An 18,759-nucleotide genomic window follows, 5' to 3' on the forward strand; every position below is an offset into this window, starting at 1 on the left:
GAAATGCCAGTGTGCCTTTTGCCCTGCCCCCGTGTCTCCCCGGACAACCCCAGTCTGCCCCCCACCCTGCCGCTGGCTCCTGCAGTTGGGGATCTAGGTCAGTAAGAGTGGGTGGGTGAGAAAGAACAGAGAAGAGACTCATCCAGACGTGACACCCCGCAGGGCAGCAGTGACAACACTTTAACCTGAAAGCTGCCTGAAAATAGACTGTGTGTCTATGACATTATGCAAATCGTATGCAAAGTCAAGAAGCCCTCTGTCTCTATTTCTAGCAAACTGAATGTGGTCCTGGTGGAAGCAGCTCCTTCCAAGAGTCGCCCACCCACAGTGACGACTGCATAGTCAGCATCCGTCCCCTCTCTGGACCTGCACCCCTCCACGCCACCCCCAGGGCTGAATAGACATGGAGATTTGCTACCTCTTGGTCTGTTAATCTTGATGTGAGTGAAGCTCTGGAGGAAGACGAGCCAGCCTCTGTGAGGGCAGATGTAGGCAGGGCTGAGGGAGAATGGGGACTTCGAGAGTAGGGAGAACTGGGTACCACAAGGGCTTGGCAAAGGAAGTCGTGGTCATCAAAGCACATGCTCCAGGAAACAAGCAAGCTTCACTCTCATTTGGGCATGTGATAGACACTCATCACCCCTGAGGGAGCATCCTTACCACTTAGATGATCCCGTCTCTCTATATAGGTAAGGAAATTAGAGCCTGGGGTTCCCCCAGGAAAGCAGGACAAAACAGAAAAAGTTGATGGATTTTCTTCTTTCAAAGGCAGGCAGATTCCCTGAGGCTCTACATGGAGGCAGTGGCTTGGATGCCATGACCTTCTAACCCTGGAGGGCAATGGGCCAGTTCTTCTTTCCCAGATCGCAGCCTGTCTTGTGATTTCTTTTCCGCAGTGTACTCACTGCATTTCTGCCCATAGTCAACGTTATGCGGACATCACGTGGGATGTAAGGATCAGGGTCTGGCAGAGACAGGAGGGGAAAAGAACACTCATTTTCTCCTTTTCCCAAAGCTGGTTTAAAAGGTCCTCTGGGAAAGAGGGCACTGTCTTTTGTGGGGGGTCCATGGACAAAGGCTTCTGGAGTCAGTAGTAGGCTCCAGGCATGAGCCACCTTGCAGGCTGCTAGGAGGAGGGGAAGTCCTCCGTGGTAAAAGGGAAGTCATCCTTGGTAAGGGTACCCCAGTTCTGTGATTCCCTAAGGGAGCCTCTACTGCAAAGGCACAGATTTCCTAGGATGGGCAGTCAAATGTAAGAGTCACCTCTTGGCTTCTTCCAGTACCTGCCTCCCCTATGGCATGTCCCCACCCTCAATTTCGGGGGTGGGGGGAGGTGCTTTCTGAAGCCTCCCTGGACGCCAAGGTAGGTCCGGAGGATGGCGGTCACTTTCCCATCCTGGGGATGAGGAGTGACTCCTGGCAAGGTAGGGGTGGGCATTTAAAGAGGGAATTGAGAACAACGGATTCAGGCGGGCGTGTCCAAGCTGCCTCTGAGTGAGGACGCAGCTCCTTTCTAGATGTGGTTTTCGGGGGACAGTCCCTACAGAACAGAAACATGGGTAAGCGCACGCACACTGCCGCCTGGGAGCGGCCTAAGAAGATCCCAGGCAGGGAAGGGCTCGCGGCGCTAAGCGCGGGGTGGGGCGGGAGGCGGCTGCTGGGTCGCCCTTTGGCCAGCAGAGGGCGTGCGGAGGCGCCGCGAGAGGGCTTCTCCCAGCCGGCGGTGGGAATTGAGATTTGGGCGGCAGCTTGACGTCCAAGCAGCCTCCTCCACCAACTGTGACTTCTCTCTGAAGGGCAGAGCCCAGGCAGGATACTCTGGGACCATCTCCTTCTGCATCCCCTGTTGTTCCCTCGGCGAACCAGAGGCAACCAGAGGCACCGACCTGGGAAGACTTAGCCAGAGCTCTGGACTCAACCATGCTTTATTGAGGACCTACTATGTGCTAAGCGGCTTCCCTGATAGCTCACTTGGTAAAGAATCTGCCTCCAATGCAGGAGACCCCAGTTCGGTTCCTGGGTCGGGAAGATCTGCTGGAGAAGGGACAGGCTACCCACTCCAGTATTCTTGGGCTTCTTGGGCTGGTAAAGAATCCGCCTGCAATGCGGGAGACCTGGTTCCTTTCCTGGGATGGTAAAATCTTCCTGGAGAAGGGAATGGCTACCCACTCCAGTATTCTGGCCTGGAGAATTCCATGGACTGCAGAGTCCATGGGGTCGCAAACAGTAGGACATGACTGAGCGACTTTCACTCACTCATGTGCTAAGCAGGAGTTAAGCACTCCCACAAACAGTACCTCCAGGCTAAGAGACCAATATTGGGCCTGGAACACCATCCTGAACTCAGCAGCATTATGCAGACTTCTTTCACCAATGTCTCCTACTCTGGCCATAGCTGTTCTCCCAACTCTGGCCCCTTCTCTCAACCCTCCCCCATCACTTGGCCTCCTGCCTCAGACTTTCTCTTCTTAGGGATTTTCCAGCCTTTGGGGAGCTGCTGCCTTCAGTCTCTGGCTTGGAGCCTAAGGAGACTTTTTGCCCCCCAAATCCAGTAGAGATAAAATCCTTCAGGGGGATTCCTGGTCTAGGTGGGTTCCAGTGACCCAGAAGACATGACTCTGCCAGGAAGCAAAGTGCCCTGCGATGTTGTGGGAACCTGGCAGGTTCATGCAGCTTTCTGTTTCACCCAGTTTCACTTCCTGCTTCTCCTCTGGGCCTTGCACAATGCTGGGAGGCAGCCTGGGAAAGTGCTGCTCTGATGGTGGAAGGAACGCTCGAGAAGCTGACCAGGGAGGCTGTGCTGGGGCATTTCCAGTAGGAGGGGAGGAGGCTGTTTCCTTCACCTCCTGTAGAGAACTGAGGGTCCTTCTCCATGCCATCCCAGGGCCGAGGGATGCAAGACCAGGTCTTTCCAAGTTTGGGGCTGTCGTGTTCCCTAACCTGAGCCCCGCGCCTCACCTCCCAACCCTTAGGCCCTACCTCCAACCCAACTGCCCTCCAGCCCATCCACCCACTGAGGGCTCGGGTAACCTCCTCAGTGCATGGACATACGCCCTGGAACATCAAAAATTTGATATTTCCAAATGGTGAACTTTCCATGTGTTTCTCTACAGCCATCAGGTTCTTCCTAGACACATATACTCTGGGGTCTGGCCAAACATGTGGGACTAGGAAGGCCACACAGGGGCCCGTGGGGGAAGAATCTGGGTGCTGGAGGCTTGTTGGTTAGAGCCAGATTTCTTCTGAGCCTTGGATGCCCCGCAGGAAGCTCCCTCAGACCCTCTCAGCCCTGGGGAGAGAAGGTGAAGCCACAGAGCAGGTGAGTGGCTGATTCCCCTGCCAGACGACCCAGAGTTGTCTGAGCCCAAGGATGGCCAGAGGCATCGGTTAAGACAGGAACTGGAGCTTGCAGAATTAGACTAGGAAACATTTCAGATACTCTTGGCCTCAAATAAAGTTATTTTCAAATTTCCATCTTGCAAATTGCCAGGGGCTGGGGCATAAGGAGTACAAGACACTGATGAACAGAGTTCTGACACAGGCTGAAATTTCAAAGAACTTTAGAGCTGAAAAAACTTCTAAGGACATCAGGACAAAACCTTTCGATATAGAGATGAAGAAACAAAGGTCCTGGTTCAGGGAGGGCCTCCTTTTTGTCGCATAGAGCAAGCACCCGGACCAGACTCTGGGTCTTCTGACTCCCAGATGGGCCTTTCCCCAGCCATGCTTGGCCCCAACATCCTCTCGTTTATTCTGGAAGTCCTGGGCCTTGCCCATCTGCCCTGCCACTTCTCCACTGGCCACACCCACAGCAAGACTCCTTGGGTTTCATGTCACAGTAAGTCAGCTAGGAAGGGGTGGGGGAGGGGCTGAGGATCAGGCTCCACCTCTGCGGGGCGGAGGCTGCGGGGGCTGGGGGGGTGGGTCATGTCTAGAAGACAGGGGCCCAAGGTGGCCTAGAGCTGAAATACAAACCCACAAAGAAAAGCTGATGGGCCCTGGGTGTCTGGGGCTTGGGCCAGAGGCTGAAGCCTGGCAGGGCAGGGTGTCTGCTGAAGGCTGGACAGGGCTCTGAGCCACGCTGGCAGCTCCAGTGGGGCAGTGGGGTTGATGGAGGGCAGGGGGTAAAGTGCAGGTCCAGGCTCTGGGCCCAGGAGGGTTCCCTGGATTGACCACTGTGGCTCTGGGATCTCTTGCATCCTGTCCTGAGGGTGGTAGGGGGTGCGTCCAGGGCATGTCAGGTAGGGAGGGAGCCAGGCAGCAGAGAGCCTGCTGCCTGGAGCAGGCCAGACGGTGGGGGATCGGGTTTCAGCCCAGCTGTATTTTTGGCTGGATGGGCTGGGGGCCGAGTCGGACAGGCACAGCTGCCCAGAGAGGGGCACCCCCCTCCCCAGCATACACACTCACAGAACGGCTACCCAGGCAGGCTGCCATCCACCAGCCACCCCACAAACACTGCAGGCAGAGGGGAGTCAGGCTTCAGCCCCATGGCTAGGGAATAACTTTGGGCTTCTGGAGACCATTGCTGAGTTTCTGTAGTGTCTTCTTGATCCGCAGCGCAGTGAGGCGGGCAGAGGGGTTGGGGTACCAGCACTCCCGCATCATCTGAGCCAGGCCTGAGAGGACCTGGGAGGGGGGAGAGTGAAGGAGAGGAGAGGAAGCAGAGACATGGGTCAGGGACCGTGGAAAGGAAGAGACAAGGAGGATGCCCAAGTGAACAGAAAAGTTGAGAAGAGGGAAACGAGAGTGTCGAAAAGGAGAGGAGAGACAGCAGTGGTGAAAGGGAGATAGTGGGAACAGGGCAAGGATGAGAAAAGAAAGACAAAAATGGAAGAGAAAGGGAGTGGAGTGAGAAGGGGATAGAGAAAGGTAGGCAGGACGGAAAGAGAGATGTAACTCAGGCAGTCACGGACACCCTCCGGTGAGTACCCCCACCCTCGCTCCACCAAGACCCAAGAGAGGGGAGAGCTCAGGCCTTGGGACTCTCACATCCCCGCTCTGAGGCCAGACCTCACTGCAGAAGGCAGTGGCTCCCAGCACCTCCACCAACCCTGGCCTGCTCCAGTGGACACTGGGAGATTGGGTGGTGGGTGCTGCCCTCAAAATGCCTGTGTCCAGGAAGCTCAGTGGTCGCAGAGTGAGCCAGCCTCACCTCTGCCTTGGAACTCAAGCCAGTTTCTGGCAGGGACTGTGTGTGTGTGTGCATAGGAGTGGCTTTTTGTGGCTCTGTAATGTTGTGCAGAAATGTACATGGGTCTGTGTATATATACATGTATACACATATCAGTGTTCAGTCATTCATTCCATAAACATTGCTTGAGTACCTAGTGCGTGCCAGGCACTGTGACAGGGAACAAGGAGAAAAGTGCCAAGAGAGACAAAAGGTCTTTTTCTCTGTCATCATGGGGCCAACATGCACGTGTGTGTACTTGTGAGTGTGTGCATGCGTGTGTACTTGTGAGTGTGTGCATGCGTGTGTACTTGTGAGTGTGTGCATGCGTGTGTACCTGTGAGTGTGTGCATGTGCCTGTACCTGTGAGTGTGTGCATGTGCATGTACCTATGAGTGTGTGCATGTGCGTGTCCCTGTATGTACATGTGTGTGTGTTTGTACAGAAGTGTGTATATGCCTATATTTGCCTATATATACGTATGTGTGCATTCTATATAAAGTATGTGGAGTGCTTTGAGAAAAAAGAACAACAACAGTAACTTCACAGCAAAAAATAGCAGAGAACCTCTGTCTTTGCAGGCAAGGTGAAATGTTCTTAAAAAATCCCAGAATAACCAGAGGGTCTCTGGAGGTCCACAGGCAGGAATGTGGGAGGGAGTACCCAGAGAGGTCCCCTGGGATCTGTCCCCTAGAGCCTACCCAGGGGAAGCAGAGGCCAGACACGAGTTCCTCAGCCCAGAAACCCCAGTGCTGAGCCACCACCGCACACCATCCCAGCACCCCCAGGGGCCTCACCGGGTCTGCAGCCAGCCGGTTGGGGATGGTGGGGGTCTGCTGGTCAACACACACCACCTTCTTCATGTCCTCAAAGCTGGGGTCATTGGGCACCACATCATAGAAGGGTGGCCGGTAGTCCTCCACAATGCCTGGGGATGAAGGACAACGGGACAGTCACTTGGGACCGCAAACAGGTCCCATACCACCCAGAAGTGAGCTTTGCCTACACTCAGTCCCAGGGTCCAGGAAGCCAGCTGCCTGCCCATGCTACCTCTGAGAGGGACACCATAATGTAATAAATATATTTATAAACAATAATTACTGCCATTTATCTTACACTTACCAAATATGCCAGGCATTGTGCTATAAACACTTTACATGCATTATCCTGTTAGTCTTCACAGCAACCCGACCACCCATTTTATAGATGAAGAAACTGATGCTCAGAGAAGTTAAGCCCAAGGTTACACAGCTTGTAATGGCAGAGTTGAGAATTAAACACATTGCATTCGTAGGACAGACCTTGTTCCAGTCTTTCCACAGCTGCCTCTAACCCAGGGTCTGGGTACTGCTTCCAGGCCCCAACTATCAGAGATGCCCCAAAATATCTAATGTTTACCAAGCAATTACTATGTGGCAGGCACTGTCCTAACCGCATGGCATTAGATCCTCACAAAACAACCCTATCAGATGAGGAAGACTATTAGCTCCACTTTATAAGCAATGAAGGGGCTCCCAAGTCACACTAGTGGTAAAGAACACATCTGCCAATGCAGGAGACATTAAGAGACTTGGGTTCGATCCCTGGGTCAGGATGATCTCCTGGAGAAGGGCACGGCAACCCACTCCAGTATTCTTGCCTGGAGAATCCCATGGACAGAGGAGCCTGGCGGGCTACAGTCCATGGAGTTGCAAAGAGTCGGACAGGACTGAAGCGACTTAGCACACACACACACAATGAAATTCAGGCCAGATTCAGGCCCGAGAGGTTAAGAAGCTTGTCTAAAATCACACAGATAGTAAGTGACAGAGCTAGGAGTTAAGCCTAGGAAGTCTTACCAAAGCCCATGCTCTTGACCTCCAAGCTACACTTAAGGGAGGGAGGCAGACTGCTGGGTGAGGATGTAGAATGAGGAGAAGGGGAAGAAAACACATCTTCTAAGGGAAGGAGATTTACCCAGGTCCAGATCACATCCACCCAGTCTCAGGGGTGGCACAGGCCTCTGCTGACCCTCCCAGCCAGCAGCACCCCTCCCCTCATCATTCCAAGTGTGCCATCCTGAGCAGGATCTTTCTGAAGATGATGCTGGTGGAGCGGCAGTCACTGGGCCAGAAGAGGCCAGACCCCAGAAAAGCACCTTAGGCCCCACCCTTCTTCCAGCCCGAGGCTGGGGGCTGCAGCCGCACAGAACAGCCACAGCCTCGGGAGAGCCCGAGCCAGCTGTGCTCCCCGTGGCGGGCGTCCAGGCCGGCCCCTGTGCTGCTTGAGCCCTAATCAGTGCTGCGCAGAGGCCTGAGCGTGTCTAATGGGCCTTTAATCAGCGCCGGGGCTGACACCAGATTACAGTGTTTATAATGCGCCACGAATCTGTGTGGAGCTGACAGAGCTTCCCTCCTCCCCAGGAGTCTGCAATCAGCCTCCTCTTCAGCCCAGGCTGCTCCAGCCTTCCTTTCCTGCCTGTGGCTGGCTCCAAGGGGCCTCAGTTGCTTCCAGGTGCCCCCTTTACCAGCCCCAACCTCTGGAGTTTGTGTCTGAAGCTGAGCCCAGCAAGAGGGTGGTCCCCAACCTGTCAAGACTCCTGGCAGCCCCTCTCCGTGGACAGCCTCCACAAAGACTGACCAGCCTCCCTACCTGGTCCCATCCACCCCAGGACTGGGAGGGCACCAGCCACAGGGCAGGCCCTCTATATGGGACCATGAAGAATGAGGTCCCTGTGCCTGCTCCCCTCCAAATTTCAGTTCTCTGTAGCACCCATGGTAATAATGAGGCAATAGGGACTTCCTTGGTGGTCCAATGGTTAAGACTCCACTCCCAGGGCAGGGGGCACTGGTTTGATCTCTGGTCAGGGAACTAAGATACTACATGCTGCACAGTACAGCCAATAATAATAATAGTAGTAAGGCATCAATAAGCAGGAAGTGCAGGCACTATCACATCCCGCATTTCTGTGGAAACAAGGACCAAGGGGTGAAAGTAGCACAGTAATAAAGAGCACTGGTCCTGAGAGTCAAATTGCCTGGTTTCAGACCCCCGTGCTGCCTCTAGCCAGTTGTAATTCTGTGCCTCAGTCCCCTCATCTGTAAAATGGGGGTGTTGCTGTGTCAAGTATTTGTCATTACAACAACAATTGCCACCAATATTTACTGAACTCCACAACAGTTCCAGATACTGCCCTGATTACCTTATTTGGATTATCTCAACAACTGGAAATTATTTTTCTTCTCATTTTACAAATGAGGAAACTGAGGCACAGAAAAGTAAAGTACTCTGCACATGGCAAAAATCAGGAACTGAGTCTGATTTCCCACCCTTGCTCTTAACCACTAAAGCATACCACCTCCCTGCCAACACAGGACAATTCAATAAGATAATACATGTATACAGCATGGCATCTGGCACGTACTGAAACTCAATAAACGTTAGCTGCTATTAATACTTCTGTTATTATCAATTACCCAAGATTTCACAGCCAGAATCAGACTCAGATGAACCTGAAAAGGTCACTCAGCTGAACCAGCTGGTGAGTGACAGTAAAGGGAATTTGGAAGGTCTGACCACAAGCCCCTCAGGCCACGGGCACCAGCTGGTGGCAGGAAGCCCCGTCTCCCACCTGTCTGCCTGGGTATCCACCTGCCCTGTTCCCCTGCTCCACCCTGTGCAGTGGGGTGCCGGAGGCTCACCATTGACAATGGTCCGGCGGGTGATCTCCCACAGCACCAGGCCAAAGGCCCAGATGTCCGTCCACTTGTAGGATTCGAAGCAGTCGGTTCGGATCTGCTCTTCCAGCACCTCAGGGGCCATGTACCGCTTGGTGCCCACTCGCGGGTTGTTGCCAATGTCCAGGTAATCGCTACCCTGAGAGTGCATCACAGCCAGGCCTGTGGGCACCAGGCCTGTCACTGCTGCTGCTCACCCAGGCCCACAGATAGGGCGGCCCTGGGGAGGCTGGAATCCCAGCGTGAGGTGAGAGGGCGACAGACGGCAGGACACAGAGGGGCTGGCACATGGAGCCCGCCCTGAGCTGGGCTGGGAGCCAGCAGCCACGGGAGAATAACTGTCCCTGTCATACTTGGCCTGCGTGGTGCTCTCTAGGCGTAGGAATCCGGTGAGATGCGAGTAGGCAAGGCAGGCATATATTTCAGAACTGAACCCCAACGCACGGTGACAGCGAGCGCTGTGGTCAGCAAAGCCGGGATGAGAACCCAGGTTGCTGGCTCCCTGCCCCTTTCTCCCCACACCTGGAGCCTGGCTGAAGTGGTGGAAGGAGTCTGGGCTTGAAAATAGTGTTCAAGCCGCTGGTGGGGTGTGGGGTTCTTGTGGAGGTGAGACGAGAACACACACACACACGTCTGCAAGTTTTAAAATGCCAATCAGTGTACACACACACACACACACACACACAGGAGGTGAGATGAGAACATACACACGTCTGTAAGTTTTAAAGCGCCAGTGTGTAGACACACCCCCCCACACCTCCACACACACCCACCCACACCCCTGTGAGTTTTAACGCGCCAATCAGGCCACTGAAGCCAGGCATCCAAACAGGCGAAGGCAGAACCGCGTGGAGACGAAGGGCGCACGGACTCCACCCCCTGCCAAGGGCCCGCCCCTCCGCGCTCACCCAGGTCAGCGATGCAGCACTGCAGGTTGCTCTTGACCAGCACGTTGCGGCTCTTGAGGTCGCGGTGGGCGATGGCCGGTTTGCCCTGCGTGCCGAAGATCTCCACGTGCAGGTGCGCCAGGCCGCAGGCCGCGGACACGGCTAGCTTCAGGGCCAGCTGAGGCTCCAGCGTCTGCCTCTGCAGAAAGTCGTAGAGCGAGCCGTGCTCGTGGTAGTGCGTGATGAGCCACAGCTGCGTGCTCGAGTTGCGGGAAGTCATGTCCGAGGCGATAAAGCCTGTGGGCGGAGGATCAGGTGGCTCACCGCCGGGCTAGGGATGAAGGAGGCTGGACCAGTCAGGGTCGGGGCTGGGGAGACAGGCTGGAGAGGTCAGGGCAAAGCTGGGAATGGGGTGGAGGCTGGTCTGGCTTAGGGCAGAGAGGAAGCTGGAGTCAGAAGCTGGGGCCGAGCCCCGCTGGGAGCCCTTCAAGGTTAGGTCAGTGTTCAGAGGCGGGGTCGTGGGGCAAGGCGATGAGAACCCCGGGTCTGGCCCAGCGCTCCCCGCCCCATCCCCGCTTGCCTAGGATGTTGTCGTGTCTGAGCAGCACTGTGTTGTAGATCTCAGTCTCCCGGAACCAGGACTGTTCATCTCTGGAGGAGAAGATCTTGACGGCTACGCTCTCACCATGCCACAGGCCCCGCCACACCTCACCATAGCGGCCCTTTCCTGATCCAGCAACCAGGGAGGAGGGAGGGGGGATCACATACTGGACACACAGAGCCCTTGGGCACAGTCACCCTCAGAAGAGGCCCCCCTCACATTGCTGCCCTGGCTCCGACTGCAGAACCTCTGAAGATTCTGTTTAACTGAATTCAGACCCACACACCTCTGGCAGGCCACCTCCATTTGCCTCTTGCTCCACCCCAGCTCCTGGCCAAGGATCAGGCACTGCCTCATCTCCAACCCCCTCCCTGACTGGCAGAATTCCTGTTCTGACCCAGGCCTGGCCCCACCTGTGACTCCCTCACCCCTCTAAGCTCACTGGGAGCGCTTGGTCCCCATCCCCTGAGCTCACCCACTGCTCACCCACACACTCCACCAGGGCGACCTGTCGAGCCACTGTCCTCTGCACCAGGAACGGGAGCCCTGAGCCACTGCCCGTGGTACAGTCACTGTCCAGGAGGTCCTGGGAGTACCGAGAGGCCGCTGAGGGGCAGCCCCCACCTACCAAACCCGTTTCTCCCTCCTCAACCTGGGCCCCACTGCCTCATCTCACCACACTTCTCACAAACCCCTCCCGCCCAGTGCCCAGCCAAATCTCTGAGTGCCCGCCACGTGCCTTTCTCAGCCACCTGCCACTCTGTGCCCCCTCTGACTCTGTGGCTCCTGTCTACCCGCCACCACCCGGTGTCCCAGGTCCCCCAGGCCCGCACCCCCAACATGCTGTCCCCCTGCTCAGATGGCTTCAGGATGAGGCTGGACTCGCCCAGCTCACTGTTCGCGCCCCGCTGCTTCTCCTTCCTCCGCCGGACATGCCACAGGCCCAGGGCACCCAGGGCCACAAGCACTAGAAAGGCCAGCACGGGGCCCAGGATCAAAGGCAGCTGGCCATCTCCTTGAGGCTGCTCCGGAGGAGTCTGGGTGGCTGGCGGAAGAGGGATACTGAGGCCCAGCTTCCACCAGGCCAGATGCCCCCCACCTTGCCGCTCTGCCAGTCAGACCCCGGGGGCCCTGCCTCCCCCACCCTCCAGACCAGAGCATGAGAGGCAAGCAGGGCAGGGAGGGCAGAGTCAGAGAAGCCGGGGAGGGGTTTCCGGGGCAGCCAGACATACCTTCTAGCGTCAGGGACACGTTGTGGTTGCATAGGGGGCTGTAGCAGCAGTAGTGGTTGACGAACTCCGTGGGGCGCGCCCTACAGACCTCTGGGTGCATGTTCCCGCAGCCCCGGTATTCCCGGAGGTGTCCATCCTCCCACACCAGCACGACTGTACACCAGGACCCCTGGCAGGTAGGCCCCTTGCAGTGTGGGTTCTCACACGTGCAGGTCACCAGCGGGCCCCGAGAGGGTTTCAAGGGGTCACCTGAGGGACACACTGGAAGCTCAGCCACTCTGGGCCCAGCTCTCCAAGAGGAGCCTAACCCCAAAGTCTGCCCAACCGCCCCCTCCCTTCTGAGCTCTCAAACCAGCCCTTTGAGGTCCCAGTCCTTTAGTTCCATCCTCAGCCTTCCCTCCAGTGACTTATCTCCACCAGGGGCAGCTGCCACCTTGAGAACCAGGCTTCTCTCCCCTCCCTGATCCTTGGACCTCCCCTCCCAGTTCCAGGCCCAGCAGGCCCCCCAGCCCCAGTGCTAAGAGCTCTCCCAGGCCTCCTCTGCCAACAGCCCCACTGTCTGAATCCCCATACACATGTTCCCACCCTGGAGTCTGAAAGAGCTCCAGCCCGTTGGTTTGGATCAAGAGGCTAGTACAAGAGGGTTGGCGTAGCTGAGAGCTCAGTCTCACTGAGCCCTGTCTCCCCAGTGCCTCTCCTCCCAGCTCCTCAGACTCAGCCCAACAAGAGCTGAGCCCAGACAACCCTTTCTTTATCCCCTCAGGCCTCTGTTTCCTACCTGCTTCCCCAGTACTCACCCTGGGTCAGGCCCAAGGCTATCAGTAGCATCAGAAGCCTTCTCCTGGGAAGGTTCAAGGTCATGATCCCTGGAGAGGAGAAGGGGTGCAATAACATCTATGAAATGTGATTCCCCTCAGTGTTTTCAGCCACTGACTGTGGGTCCCTCCCACCCAGAGGAAATTGCTGGGTTTTTTTTTTTTTTTTTTTTTTTGTAGGGGGGGAGGCAGGGAGGCCTCCTCCCTGCGTCTGGCTTTGGGGCGGGGCCTGCAGGGGAAGTCCTGGTTCACTTCCCCATGGAAACCATCCTGTTAGGGGTAAAGGGTGGGGAGCCATGTTTAAGTGACCGAGAGCTTGGGGGACTCCCAGCTGTCCTGCCGCTGAGTGCAGACTGGAGGGCGCAGAGGGCATGGGGCTGGGGTAGAAGGAGCATCTCTTCAGCAGTCCCCCACCCCTGTCTGTCCCTGTCCCTTGCCCACCCCTTCCCAGCCTCCACCCCTGTCCACCCCTTTCCCAGTGCCCCCCCGACTCAGGCCTGGCTGCCTCAAACATAAACAGGCTCCTGTCTTCACTTCCTGCCATTCAGGGTCCCGCCAAGCTGGGAACAGGAATCAAGATTGTTTAGATTGGGGTCTGGATAGAACAGGCAGGAGTCACGCACATCAGGGAGCTCAGGACATGGTCTCAGGGCAGGCTGGAGTCGCTACAGGGTCTGCAGGAGCCACCTGGGGCTGGGACACCCCCGTGACAGAATCCTCGTACACCCTGTGAATCACAGAGCCCAGTTCCTTATTTCAGAGAAGATGGGGATCAAGGCTCAGCCAGGAGAGCAGGCTTGTCCAAGGTCAAATGGGGTTCAGTGGCAGTGCTAGGAGTACAACCCAGGTGTCCGGACTCCCAGTCCAGTGCTGCTTCTACTCCATATCCCAATCTGGGGTGACAGCCCATGTCTGAGCTTGTGGGGTTCTATCAGCCATACCAAGCTTGGACAGTGCCAGGCCGCACTGTCTCTAAGGAACCTCCCTGCACCCTCATTAGACTATAAGATGTCCTCTCTGAGCCACTCCCCTGCTTCTCTCTGTCCTTGAGGTCCTGGGAAAGAGTGGGGGTAGGGCCAGTGATGTGGAAGGGAAGTGAAACATACTTAGACATTGAATGTTTGACCTTCTGTGGTTGGTTAAGATTGAATTTTTTCAAAAGTTTGGTGGGGATTATTAGGGGAGTAATTCTGGTCTATGATAGTCCCATCTCAAGTCCCAGACCAGCTAGTGCTTCAGAAGTGACCCCCATCTTCATCTCTCAAAGGCTTAGAATGAAAAGATTAGGGCTGAGGCTGCAGAAAGAAGGACTGAGGTCAGACAGCAAGAAGAACTTTCTGAATGGTGGCAAGTAGCAGGTGTGTGCCTGGGGAATGCCCAGGTAGGGGCAGCAGACATGAGGGAAGAGAACTGTCTTCTGGCATAACATGGTAAGGCTGGAGGGCTGGGCATAGGGCCATATAGGCTGCAGAAGGCCCCTAGTCTAAGAATGATGCCAAATGAAGATCCATGAGGCTGAGACTCTGAGGGCAGGATGACTGGGGGGTGGGGGGTGCTTCATGGGCCTCACTGGCTGGTGGCAGCTCTGGTCTTCCTGCCTGGGCTTCCTCTGCCCCAGAGGCCCAGGGCTGGGGGAGGAAACAGAGCCCTGGTCTGCTGCAGCTGTGTCCCCAGCCTCTGCCTGACCTCCTGTCTCATGCCCCTCCCGCAATACAGTGGGGACTCTGGCAAGCACTCTGCAGTGGGACTGGTGGCTGGAGAAGGAACCCCAGACAAGCTGGCTTTGCCCACTGGGGTAAGGGCGGGAATCCATCCTTGGCAGTCTTTGCTCAGAAAGCAGCTAAAGGAGAGGGGATGAAGCAAGAAGGAAAACGTGGGTAACAATAAGGATGATAGCCAGCATCCTTCTAGAATCCTCTCCCCATGCTTTCCCTTCTCTGTGCTCCGGTGCACCCTCTCACTACATTATTAAGCAGCAGAATCATCTCAAGTGCTTCATTAGAAATGCACTCTCTTTGGTCTCACTCCTGCTCCAGATTCTGGTTCAGTCCATTGGGACCAGTAAGAAATATGCATTTAAAAAAATTTCCCCAGGGAATTCAGATCAGTTTGTGTGGGTACCACACTTTGAACTGGGTCCTATTCAACTCCATGCTGGAGTGGAGTACAGAGGGCAGGGATTCTAATTCCCATTCAGGGACCTCTCCCCCACCTGCTTCTACTGGGGAAGGGACAGAAAAGGCTAAACACTGGAGCCGAGGACTTGGAGATGCTGCAGAGAGAGGGTGAGGTATAGGCTTTGTTCAGGCCATCTCCAGTCTCTGGGGCCCAAGAACAGTGCAGGGAAGGCTTGGCAGCATTTGCAGAATCTGCCTCTGGTCTAAAACTGGGAATGCAGTGAAGGAAAGCTGTGACTGTCCAATTTTTTACTGGGCTCAGAGTAAGATTCAGTACAGGAGGATGCTGATCATCAGTCCCAACTCAGAGCTGACCCAGCATAATGCACCCTGACACCTGACTCCAGAACAGACAGACTCCTGGGGGCTGGTAGACTCCTTTCCCACCTAACAAAACTTCTTGAATGATCTCCTGCTGACAGAAGCATCACAGTCTTTAGCCAGAAATCACAAATGCTAGACTAATTTAAAACATTAACTTAACCACTGTGAAATTCTTAGTAATGAGTTAGCCTTCTCTGAGTACTGCTTATGTGCTAAGTACTGAACTTTGATGGATGATCTCATTTACTCCTCACGACAATCTAATAGGGAAACGGAAGCTGGGGGATGTTAGGTTTCTTGCCCAGAATCACCATGTGCGTCTTGATCAACTTAAATTGCTGGTAATACATCCTCACTTGGTCATTTAATTTCTGCAGTTGTTTGGTGTTAGATAGGTCCCTCAAGGAGGAAAAAGAGCAAGTGGGGGTTGCATTAACCGACTGCAGTTGTCATCACCTGGCACCCAATATGCGTTTGTCTAGAAATCATCTATGTGCTATAGCCTTAGTCTTAGGTGGGGAGAACCAGAGTAGGGGTGTGCTCAGAAAGTGGAGGTCAGTTTCCTTCTCCCCAGCACACCTGGGGGATTGATTTAATGAGCTCCCATGAGTAGCAGTTTCTCAGCACAGCAGTACTGTCCTGGGGCTGCAAGTGCCTTGCTCTGTGTACATCAACAGGTCTTACCCTCACAGCAGAGACCAGACTGAACTGCTCATTCTGGGTGGCCCCTTACCATCACAAAGCACTTTCCTCTGCATCACTTCATTAACCCTTCACAGTACTGGACTGGGATGTAGCATCAAGTAGGGAGTTTAGGATCTCAGACAGAATGCAACGGCAGCACAGTGTAGCACAGGGGTCAGGTTGTCGTCTCTGGATCATATAGACCCAGGTTCAAATCCTGCTTCTACCACTTAGGGCTATGAGAGTGAGGGCAAGTTCCTTAACCTTTCTGAAGCTTCAGATCCCCTATAAAATATGAGAATAATAACAGTGCTCATTTCAAGACTTTCCTGGTGGTCCGGCGGTTAAGGATCTGCCTTGCAATGGAGGGGACACAGATTCAATCCCTGGTCCGGGAACTAAGATCCCACACGCCTCTGAACAACTAAGTCCACTCACCACAACTACTGGGCCCACGGGCTCTAGAGCCCACCACAACGAGTTCACGTGCCTCAACGAAAAGATCCCATGTGCCACAATTAAGACCCAACATAGGCAAATAAATAATAAAAAATTATAATAGTGCTCATTTCATAGGTATAAGTGTACTAAGTGGTACGCCATGAGCACTTAACAAAAGTTACTAAAAACCCAACCATCCATGGAGCTTTGGACAAATGACTCACATCTGAATCTCTTTCCTCTTCTATAGGATGGACATAGTAACACCTCTTGTCCTAGGTTGCAGCCAGGATTACTTGACAAAAATGTATTATACCTAAGTGTCCACATAGTAAGTACTCAATAAATAGAGGCTGTTTTTTAACTACCTGATGGGATGAAAAGACAAATAAACAGTCAGGGGTCAGGGATGTCAGACAGACGCTGACTTAGCCAGAAGCTGCCCATATAGAGAGGGTGAGAGTTATTGTCCACTATCTCCCTGTCCTTAGAAAAGAAAAGAGAGGGTGGGTGACCAGTTCAGAGATGGTCATAACAGCACTGGCCTCCAGGGCAGACTGAGAATCTGGGGTCTCAGACTGGAGGAAGAGTGGGATCACCTTTGACCTGGATCCTGAAAGAAGTCCATGGCATGGGGGCTATGCGACCATACAGGGTTGGAGGTGAGGTTTGGGGGAAGGGGCCAGAGTGTCAGATTCCTGTAGCAAGACCTGCAAGGGCTGCTCTGGGAAAGATGGGCTTCAAGGAGAGGCTCAACAGCGCTGGAAGTGGACACCCACCCCCAGGTCAAGCCAGGAGCCTGGAAGGACATGTGACCCCCTTCTCCCTAAGTGAAGCAGGGTGGGTATCTTTCTGCCCATTTTATGGATGAGGATAGGAAAACAGCGAAGCTAAGTGGCCCCAGGAACAAAGTTTTCTGAATCCCAGTTCAGGTTCGATCCAATCCGCTGCAGTCTTAGGTGGGGTGATGGGCAGATGTTCGCGGAGGGCGAGGGGCAGCTAGCCCTACGAGGAGCTGGGACTGACCCTACGGCCACCTCTCTGAGGGTCTCTCTGGGATCTGCCGTGGCAAAGGGCCCATTGGGGTAGGGGTCAGCTGCCCCCCTCACTGGACTTCGACTCACCTCTGGGCCTGCCTTGCGGTCGGCGGGGCGCGGACGTGCAGCGGGCGGCCTCCTCCCCTCCCCGGCGGCGGCCGCAGTCACACGACGGGCGCTGGACAGCGGGCCGGGGTCCGAGGTCCGGGCGCGGCCCCAGGCGGGGCTGGGGCCGGGGAGGGGCTCGCTCCGCGCGGCTGGCTCTGCGGCCTCCGGGGACTGGGAAAGGGGCCGGAGCAAAAATGTTTCTTATTCCAGCGTCTTCCTGCCTGGCCCGGCTCCACCACTCCCTCCTAATAAACCGTTTCCTATTGCCCAGCTAGCCGACGGCCGCCCGCTCGCCCCTATCCAGGGCTCAGGGCCGGACCCTCCCTTGCGCGCAGCAGCAGACCCCCTAGGGCGGCCTCCCCCTCGGCTGCCCCTGCCCCAGGATCAAGGCCGCGCCCCCGCCTCCAGCCTCCCACATCCGCCTCCCCGAGGGGGCGGGCCTTGGCCTTGGGCTGCAGGGGGTCTCGTGGGGTCCAGGCCCAGAGCCATCGGGGCCACAGCCGGGATGCGAGGCACCCTCCGTCGACCGGCCGGGGGAGGGGTGGAGGTGGAGGCTCCTCTCCCACCCGGAGCCGCTGAGGGATGCCGGGGAACCCCTGACGAGAAGCGGGCACCGAGGGAAGGACATGCGGGGTGGGCAGATGCAGAGAAGTTACCTGTCTTCCCACCCACAACTCCGGATCCTCCGCCTGCCTACGAGGCTCAGCAGCAAGGGCAGACGTTGGGGCTAGCAGCCTGAAATATTTTGGCTCCGCCCTCTGCCCCCCTCCCTCTTAGATTCCCTACATCGTCCAACTCCTTCAGCCTCCTCCCGGGGCCCCTTCACCCCCTCTTGTTCCCTCCCCTCTTCCGCAGCCTCTATCTGCGCAGCGCTCAGTGCAGGGCAAACAGGCCCAGAAGCAGCAGCTGTGGGTCAGTGGTGACGGGTCTGAGTCCTTCTGGCAGCGCAGCTCAGTGACAGGGCCGCTTCTTCCCACCATGGGCGGCCGGAATGGAGTGAGAGGCCTTGGACTGCCCCCTTCGAGGCTGGCCCTTCACCCCACCAAATGGACCTCTAGATGTGGGGAGCCCCAGCTCCCTGGGGACATTGCTGGGACAAGGTGGAAAAGATGCGTTGGGGAGGGGAGTAGAATGGTTTCTCCCAGAGAGAGAAGCAAACCCTTCCTCCTAATGGCCTTCCCAGGGATCAGAGCAGTGACACTGTTGTCTGCTTTGCTCCAACCACTGTGAGCACCTTGAAGGCAGCACTCCGCTTTATCCCTGTGCTATGCTTAGTTGCTCAGTCATGTCTGATTCTTTGCCACCCCCTAGACTGCAGCCCACCAGCCTCCTCTGTCCATGGGGATTCTCCAGGCAAAGAATAATGGAGTGGGCTGCATGCCCTCCTCCAGGGAATCTTCCCAACCCAGGGATGGAACCCAGGTCTCCAGTATTGCCGGCAGATTTTTTAGTGTCTGAGCTACCAGGGAAGCCCACTTTATCCCTAGCCTCTAGATTATCCACAAAGACTCTGAAATCTGAATCTGGACTAGTTGTGTAACCCTAGACAAGTGACACATCTCCTAAT

The 18,759-nt window shown here is 55.6% G+C and overlaps 1 protein-coding gene across 2 annotated transcripts; it reads right to left on the minus strand.

Annotated features, from left to right (window-relative positions):
- Window positions 1–3,543: 3,543 nt before the first annotated feature.
- On the minus strand, window positions 3,544–17,530 carry ACVRL1 (activin A receptor like type 1). 2 transcript variants are annotated; one of them, XM_061416017.1, is made up of 11 exons: window positions 17,172–17,530; window positions 13,045–13,148; window positions 12,404–12,472; window positions 11,607–11,855; window positions 11,208–11,419; window positions 10,861–10,960; window positions 10,354–10,500; window positions 9,795–10,070; window positions 8,851–9,048; window positions 5,968–6,098; window positions 3,544–4,626 (listed from the first exon to the last, which is right to left on the minus strand). In XM_061416017.1, the coding sequence occupies exons 3-11, from the start codon at window positions 12,465–12,467 to the stop codon at window positions 4,492–4,494; spliced, it is 1,512 nt and encodes a 503-aa protein (XP_061272001.1). In that variant the 5' UTR covers window positions 12,468–12,472; window positions 13,045–13,148; window positions 17,172–17,530; the 3' UTR covers window positions 3,544–4,491. The 2 variants fall into 2 exon arrangements, with proteins under 2 accessions (XP_061272001.1, XP_061272000.1); XM_061416016.1 differs by lacking the exon at window positions 13,045–13,148.
- Between the last annotated feature and the right edge of the window lie 1,229 nt (window positions 17,531–18,759).

The sequence above is a fragment of the Bos javanicus genome, chromosome 5 (assembly GCF_032452875.1).
Source record: "Bos javanicus breed banteng chromosome 5, ARS-OSU_banteng_1.0, whole genome shotgun sequence".
Classification (NCBI taxonomy): Eukaryota; Metazoa; Chordata; class Mammalia; order Artiodactyla; family Bovidae; genus Bos; species Bos javanicus.

Coding starts and splice junctions, on each gene's coding strand:
- ACVRL1 (XM_061416016.1), bottom strand. CDS start 12,467: ATGACCTTGAACCTTCCCAGGAGAAGGCTTCTGATGCTACTGATAGCC. Junction 11,856..12,403: donor AGCCTTGGGCCTGACCCAGG/GTGAGTACTGGG, acceptor TGTGTCCCTCAG/GTGACCCCTTGAAACCCTCT. Junction 10,071..10,353: donor CAGACACGACAACATCCTAG/GCAAGCGGGGAT, acceptor CTCCGCCCACAG/GCTTTATCGCCTCGGACATG.